Source organism: Corylus avellana, chromosome 9 (assembly GCF_965113065.1).
Source record: "Corylus avellana chromosome 9, dhCorAvel1.hap1.2, whole genome shotgun sequence".
In the NCBI taxonomy this organism is placed as follows: domain Eukaryota; kingdom Viridiplantae; phylum Streptophyta; class Magnoliopsida; order Fagales; family Betulaceae; genus Corylus; species Corylus avellana.
In genome coordinates this window covers 15,032,225-15,040,247 of record NC_142498.1, presented here as the reverse complement: position 1 = coordinate 15,040,247, position 8,023 = coordinate 15,032,225, and the positions used below count along the sequence as shown (strand labels likewise).

Below are 8,023 nucleotides of genomic sequence, written 5' to 3'. Positions count from 1 at the left end.
TTGAGATGGGTAATAAGGGTGTGCTTGAGATTGTAATTTTGCAAGAATAATATGCGTTTTTAAAAAAATATCGCAAAACGTAAGATGTTTGGTATTGCAATTTAAAAAACACTTAATCTAAAATAAGAAAAAAAAAATCTGTGATTTCTATTAGCATGTTAGGAGGTACTTATTTGAAAAAACGCAAATTTAAATAAAAATCACAATTTTGCATAACAAATATTTGATTAAAAAAAATATTTTTTAACATGTTTTACCAAACGCCATAGTAATTTTAAAAAGTAGTAATTTTAAAAATACAAATTTTAAAATTTCACTTATTAAACCGCAATCCCAAACAAAACCGCAATAATGTGCGCACTCTCACATTCTTACTCTATTGTCAATGGTACGATTTTGTCCTTGCTCTGAAGTTGTAGTAAACTAGTGTTCGAAATGTCGATTTTGGCTTTGCCTTAGTTGAGGTAACCAAAACCCAAGCAAGGCCAAAAGCGACATTTGACATACACCAACGGCTAGGATTCAGTTATATAAACATCGCCAACATTGGACCGTCGATGGAATCCTCCACAAAACCCTAATATCACTTCATTGCTCTCTCTCTCTCTCTGAAGCTTTGGCGAGCCGCTGAACCGACCCTCTCCCAGCGATCTTAAAGTAACTCTCTTTTCTCTCTCATTTTCTGCGTTTTTCTTAGCATTTTCGAATCGCTTCTATTGCTGTGAGATGTTTTGCTCTTATGAGATCCAGATACGCTTAGTTTTCTGAGCACCCAAACTGGACTTTTTATGTGAAACGAAGTCACGGGTCTCAGTTTGTTGTTTATGAGAGACCGACCCTTGTACTGTTTTTGCTATATTTTGTAGAAAGCAGTGCTTGTTTGTTTCTCTGGAAAATATTTGCAGTAAATGTTTGTCTATCTGCTTTCTGGATTGGAAACTAGGAGTAGGAATGAAAACTTCTGAAATTTTTAAGGGACGGCGGTCTTTTGAATCTGATTTGGCTGAAAAGAACTCTGAAGAAAGTTTTGTATGGATTTGTCTTTGTTTGGCAATTTCTCTGTACACCCATTTTGCTTTCACAAAAATAAGATGGGAGTCTTAGAAGGGAAATAAATTTTGCAAGAAACTCATGGAGTAGAATTCGCTAGCAAAACAATTGGGTTGTCTAGTTTTTTGTTATTGAGTTAAAATTATTGTGGTGAAGCACTTTATATTTTTGGTGCTTTGTGTCCCTTCAGATACAGAGAGATGGGTGTAGAAGAAGCCAAGGGAGGACCGGTTGTTCCAGAATCTGTTTTGAAGAAGCAGAAAAGGAATGAGGAATGGGCTTTGGCAAAAAAGCAGGATCTTGAAGCTGCGAAGAAAAAAAGGGTTGAGAACGGGAAGCTCATTTATAAGAGAGCCAAACTCTATGCAAAGGAGTACGATGAGAAGGTATAGGAAGTCATAGTTGTAGTTAGTGCTTGATATGTGCTTTGATATCTCTGTTTTGGTATTCTATTTGCTTAAATGGATTCTCTAAATATTTTTATTAGCAAATGGAGCTGATTCGGTTGAAGCGAGAGGCAAAACTTAAGGGAGGGTTTTATGTTGACCCAGAAGCCAAGCTCTTGTTCATTATCAGGATCCGTGGGTATGCCATTTATGGTATTGCTGTGATTCATGTACTTATTCTTGATGCCAGAGTGTTGATTCTGTTTATTATAAATTTTGAAACTTTCAGTATCAATGCCATGGACCCTAAGAGCAGGAAGATTTTGCAGCTTCTGCGTTTGAGACAGGTAACACCACATCCAAATAAACTCTTTGTATCAGGATTTTCATTATATATAATGCCTCTAATAGGGTAATTATGAAGCCATCCTGTAGTACACTCTTTGTCTCTGCACTTTGTGATTTCAGATGTTTAATTCTAAGGGTCATTAATACAATTTGTTTGCGTGTTAATAGGGTAAGCAAAAGATGGCCTACCACCAACCAATGCTGTCTTCAATTCTATGCCCTTCTTTAAGAAAATTTCTGGATTTTATGCCCAGATGTCTGTGCTTCTTTGTTTCTTTAAATATTGATTTTGCAAAACAAAGTGAAAACAAAAAAACAAAAAGGGATAGGAAGGAAACATAGCATAGCTGGAAGAATGAGTGAGCTTTTGGAAAATAATTTGATCTTTTTTTTTCAATTATGAAATGCTTTCCGGTTGAGTTATGGTTATCTATTGACTTGTGTGCATGCTATAATAGATTATATAAGGTTGCTTTTGTAATTTTCTTTTTTTAGTTCAGTAATTCTGCATAATTTTGCAAACAGAAAACTATTAATTTTTCACCCAACCATAATCAACTGAAGTCTATGCGCTTTTTTCTTGAGATTTTTAATTTTCTGGTGTGGCCTAAGAGTTGTTGGAACAACTTGGGATGTCCTACTTATCATTTGAATTTCTAGAAATGGCACTTTTCTGGCATGTATGCTACAGAATGAGTTCTTTGCTTGTCATCTTGGGCTGTTGTGGTTATCATCTGTTTGGGTGTCTTAATTGAACAAATAGGTGGAACCATCAGCACCCATAGAATAAGAAAGCTATATTGCTTTGTTCATGGCCTCTAGAACTGGTAGTCTGTGGATTTACCCATTCCTTATGAAAGAAGGTTGAGAAATTGATATTTCCCTCTGTCGACTATTTTGTTAGACTCATTTCTCTAGTCTATCGTGGTATTTGCAGTAATACTTGTGCTTATGTATATATGGAAAATGAGTTTGAATCAGTAAATTTTCAAATGTGCATTTTTTTAGTATTTTATATACTGATTATGTAGCTGTCAGATCCATACGTATTTTTAAGAATTATAATGATACTCCCTGGGCATGAGGATAAACTGCTTAACCCGTCAGGGGTGAAAGCTCTTGGATTACCTGGTAACTAGTTCTGGCGGGTAGGGTCAATTACTCGTAGGAGTTTGATTAACGGTGAGGATTGTTGTACAGTATGCGTTTGCGACGTGCAATTAATCTAAGTAAAGTTCTCCTACGTTATAAAAAAATAATAATAATAACGATACTCCCTTGGTTAACATTTGTAGATTCCTTTTTCACAAATATTATTAAATTAACTAATGGAAGAGTGTCTTTGGGTAGACCTGTTCGGTTGTGGATTCATCGCCACACTTAGTTAGTCATGGCCTATTTGTTCTGTTCTCTTGTTGGATAGAATGGTAAGAATGATTTAGTCCTTTTGAGGGATCTGGGCTTGTAGGGGAATGTCTGCTCATGTTTGGTTTCCATCTATAGAATGGATGATATTTTGGGTCTTTGTGCAATGCATTATGATTTTCTTTGTGTAGACTGCTCTGGAAAGATGACTTGATGATTGTGTTTAACTTCAAGAGTCTTCTTTTTATTGTTATTTAGATTCTTCAAGATGTCCTAGGTCATTTTCTTTCACCTGCAACCTCTCTCTGTTCCCTATTTTGATTCTATTTTCAAGTTCATAGGGAGGTGATCCCCTCGTCACTGAATATTCAGTGGCCTGCTATTTCCATTCAGTACGCATATTTCAGGAGTTAGCCTTCTTGTAGAACATATCTCCTTTTCATTGTGTACTTCTCAAATATTTGTTTCAAAAGAAAGATAGTTGTATTCAATTATCTACCTTTGGTGGTTGCAGATATTCAATGGTGTCTTTCTGAAAGTAAACAAAGCGACAGTGAATATGCTGCACAGAGTTGAGCCATATGTGACCTATGGGTATGCATTTATCTTTCCTACTGTTTTTCTTTCTAATGCGCAATCTGTGGAGGCTATCTAGAGCTTCTCTTATGCTCAATGTCTTGTTAATATAAAGTATATAATTTCAGGTATCCCAATTTGAAGAGTGTCAGAGAATTGATTTACAAAAGGGGATATGGTAAACTTAACAAGCAAAGAATTGCTTTGACTGACAATTCGATAATCGAACAGGTTTGTGGCGTATAGATTAAATAGTAATGTTATTTAATAGATTATTATACAACTGAGATGATACAGCAGCAGATATAAATATATCTTTTCAATTTTTACTGCCACATTATAAAGTTATATAGCAATCGTATAACAGTTATCATGAAACGTACCATTTGTTGCTTAACATTTTGGCTTGCAATCACAGGCTTTGGGTAAGCATGGAATTATTTGCATGGAAGATCTCATCCATGAGATTTTGACTGTTGGACCCCATTTCAAGGAGGCAAACAATTTCTTATGGCCATTCAAGCTCAAGGCACCACTGGGTGGTATGAAGAAGAAGAGAAATCACTATGTTGAAGGAGGTGATGCTGGAAATCGTGAAGTTTACATCAATGAGCTCATCCGCAGGATGAATTAGGTTTATTATGCAGAGGATTTTATCCTATTAAAATTTTTGAGATTCTACCTTTTACCTTTTTGTTCATCGACGTTGCGAAACTTCAGAACGGTGTCGTTAGAGCATTTACATTTTTGCAGTTTGCTGGTTTGACATTGGTTTCTCAGGTTGTGCTAAATTTTATGGAATATCTATTTTAGTAAGGTAAGACAAATTAGTTATATTTATGATTCAGAGAACGTGCTTTTCTTAGGAGAATAGCATTTTTTTTTTTTTTATTGGAAAATTTTTTTTTTGGTATAATAAAGATTAATGATATTAAAGTTCTCAACTTAAATATAAATGATTATAAATAGAAGGGAGACTAAAATCTAATGTGCATGAATTTATTCCATAGATTATTTGTTTTCTTTATGATAAGGGTTTCAAATAGTATACTGGAGTGAATCATAGATTTGATGGAAACTTTTTAAATTTCTTTTTGTTTTTTAAGTACACACTTCCAACTGTCATTCAAACTATTGATCAAGTTGGTTCACGCAAACTCCGTACAGAAGTTATTCTCGCTTGGTAAATTACTTAAAATTGTCAATATTTTTTTAAATTAGTTTGAAAGAAATTTTTTTCAATTTATTTAAAATAGTGTCAAATGTTTATAAACATTTAAAAGATACATTAAATTTTTAAATTTAATGTGTCTTTCAAATATTTATAGACACATGGCATTATTTTAGATGGGTTGAAAGATATTTTCTCTATACTAGTTTATATCTTTCTTTTAATGGCAAAAATACATTTTCATAAAAATTATATATATATCAAAAGCCACCTCTTAGAGCACATTTAGAACATGTTTGAGATTGCATTTGATAGCTTAAAAATTATTTTTAGTAGCTAAAATGTCTTGCCAAACAAAAGCTGATTTGTTCTGTAAAAAATTTTAAACACACTTTTTTAACTTGTTTGACTCTAAAAAATGTCAAAACATATTTTTGGGCAAAAACTTAAAAATGAAGTTTTTGCCAAAAAGTATTTTTTTACTTAAAAATTCTATTTCTCAAGCACAATCACAAACATGCTCTTTAGACTAAATTATTTTTGGTTTTCTATCCAAATATTCTCAACAATAACTTTTCTTATACCATTTTTTTCTTTTTTCTTTTTTAAATATACGAATGCTAGTTTCTTAGGTACTCATGTTTTTTTTTTGGCCCTTGGGGTAGTTCGACCACCCCAATGGCCATGATGTGGCACCTCTTAAAATTTTTTTAAATTTTTTTATTAGCTTTTTATTATTTTGATTTTGAATTTAAAATTAAGGGTTAAATACTTCAGACCCTCCTAGGGTTTCATAGTTTTTTTTTTTTTTTCCTGAGGTTTCATTTTTATCACAGGAGGTCCTTATAGTTTTGATAATAGACCAAGTTAATCCTCCGTCAGTTGACCATTAGTTGACTTAACAGAATTCCACGTGGACCAATCAAATGTTGACACGTGGCACATACTTAATTTTTTTTTTATTAAAAAAAAATGTATTTTCTAAAAAAAAAAAAAGATTGGGGGTGGCTCGGGGGGGTGGCTCGACCACCCCCTTGGCCATTTGGGGGTGGCCTTTGGCCATGGGGATGGCCTGGCCACCCCCATCTGGCCAGATGGGGGACTGGGGGTGGCTCGGCCACCCCCATGGAGCCTAGGGAGTGGCCGAAACCACCCCCCAACCACCATTGGGGGTGGTTTCGGCCACCCCCAATCTTTTTCTTTTTTTTTTTTAGAAAATACATTTTTTTAATTTAAAAAAAAATTAAGTATGTGCCACGTGTCAGCATTTGATTAGTCCACGTAGAATTCCAATAAGTCAATTAACGGTCAACTGACGGAAGACTAACTTGGTCTATTATCAAAACCACAGGAACCTCTGTGATAAAAATGAAACCCCATGAGAGAAAAAATAAAGTTGTAAAACCCTAGTGTCTAATTTAGTATTTAACCCTAAAATTAAAAATTTGAAATAATAAAAAATTCAACTTGGGTCATATGTCCTTTGCTACCTGGAATTTTGATAAGCAAAATATGAGAGTTTTATTAAATTCTACCGTTTCTCTTTTCATTTTGGGTAGATTTCGGATAATATCAACAGTACAATCCAACGTGTAGCTCCCTCCCATTTTGCATGCGAGAGGAGCCACGTGCAGTTGTTCAACAACAGACACGTGCACAGACCACCTGCCATTCTGCTAAGAAAAAGTCCCATTCTGGTTCCTGAGCCTCGTCCAGATTAATATTTCTCTCTACCAGTCCAACCACCGTCCACGCACGCGCACTGCGCACACAGCGAACGATGGAGGCGAACAAAGAGAGAAGAGAGCAGGTGGAGAAGAAGAAGAACGATGGTCGTCCTGATCAAAGCGCAACGGACACTCCGGCGCCGGCGGGCTTGGATCCGACGGCTAAGACACTGATTCGTGAGTCCATCATTACTGAGGATGGTGGAGGTGGAAAAGCAGCCGATGATATTCTTGCCTTCTCCCGCTCTGTTCACAAAATCCACTCCTCTCTCGATTGAAAATTGTTATATATATTACGACATGTGTCCGGTTTTTTTTTTTTTTTCTTCGTTGTTTTTGTATTTCCCATCTTCCAACACTATCGAAATGAATCCTGTCCAATGAATTCCCTCTCCACCTTGGATTTGGAAAATATGACATTTTCAAAAAGACCCCCCCTGAAGTTCCAGCCGATTTGAAAAGACCCTCCTGAATTTTCAAAGCTCTCACTTAGATCTCCTGAACTTTGGTTTTCTCTCACTTTGGACCCCTTTAACATTAAACTACGTCGTTTTGGATGTTTTATACCCATTTTACCCTTCCTCAAAACTATGTCGTTTTGTGTCCTAAAATCACAACACATATCTAGCCCAAAACGACGTCGTTTTAAGCATAATTTTTTTTTTTTAATTAAAAAAAGTAAAATATATATATAAAAAAAATTTAAAAAAAAAAAAAAAAAAAAAAGGGGTGGCTGTAGCCACCCCCTGGCCGATCTGGGGGTGGTCGAACCACCCCCATGGCCAAGGGGGTGGTCCGGCCACCCCTTGGCCAAAAAAAAAAAAAAAAAAAAGGGATGGGGTGTTTTTGGGGGTGGCCGGACCACCCCCAAGGGGCTGGGGTGGTTTCGGCCACCCCATACCGGCCGTATGGGGTGGCCGAAACCACCCCCAGCCCCTTGGCCAAAAATGGGGTGGTTCGGCCACCCCATTTTGGCCAAGGGGGTGGCTTCCAGTTTTTTTCTTTTTTTCTTTTTTTTTTTTAATTTTTTTTAATTTTTTAATTTTTTCTTTTTTAAAAAAAATAAAAATTAATGTCTAAAACGACGTTGTTTTAGGCTGGGTAATTTTAGGACACAAAACGACGTAGTTTTGGGAAAGGGTAAAATGGGTATAAAACATTCAAAACGACGTAGTTTAATGTTAAAGGGGTCCAGAGTGAGAGAAAATGGAAGTTCAGATGGCTTAAATGAGAGTTTTAAAAATTTAGGGGGGTCTTTTCAAATCGGCTGAAACTTCAGGGGGGTTTTCTGAAGTTTCCCCTAAACAAAACAAGTGAATTTGATATTTGAAAAACTAAAGTTGTTTGTCTCGAATTTAGACCCTAAAATATAATAAGAGTTAAATATTTTATTCGCACTT

The 8,023-nt window shown here is 35.5% G+C and overlaps 1 protein-coding gene across 2 annotated transcripts; it reads left to right on the top strand.

Annotated features, from left to right (window-relative positions):
- The first annotated feature begins 551 nt into the window (after positions 1 to 551).
- LOC132190049 (large ribosomal subunit protein uL30y) lies at positions 552 to 4,565 on the top strand. 2 transcript variants are annotated; one of them, XM_059604930.2, is made up of 7 exons: positions 552 to 657; positions 1,241 to 1,436; positions 1,538 to 1,635; positions 1,726 to 1,783; positions 3,664 to 3,743; positions 3,854 to 3,956; positions 4,144 to 4,565. In XM_059604930.2, the coding sequence occupies exons 2-7, from the start codon at positions 1,251 to 1,253 to the stop codon at positions 4,357 to 4,359; spliced, it is 741 nt and encodes a 246-aa protein (XP_059460913.1). In that variant the 5' UTR covers positions 552 to 657; positions 1,241 to 1,250; the 3' UTR covers positions 4,360 to 4,565. The 2 variants fall into 2 exon arrangements, with proteins under 2 accessions (XP_059460913.1, XP_088366588.1); XM_088510462.1 differs by lacking the exon at positions 552 to 657 and having other exon boundaries at positions 1,227 to 1,436.
- Positions 4,566 to 8,023: the final 3,458 nt, after the last annotated feature.

What these genes read in the sequence shown, in the direction of transcription:
- LOC132190049 (XM_059604930.2), top strand. Translation starts at nt 1,251, where the DNA reads ATGGGTGTAGAAGAAGCCAAGGGAGGACCGGTTGTTCCAGAATCTGTT. An exon ending in TTCATTATCAGGATCCGTGG is followed by an intron (nt 1,636 to 1,725) that starts GTATGCCATTTA and finishes TGAAACTTTCAG; the next exon opens with TATCAATGCCATGGACCCTA. An exon ending in AGCTTCTGCGTTTGAGACAG is followed by an intron (nt 1,784 to 3,663) that starts GTAACACCACAT and finishes TGGTGGTTGCAG; the next exon opens with ATATTCAATGGTGTCTTTCT.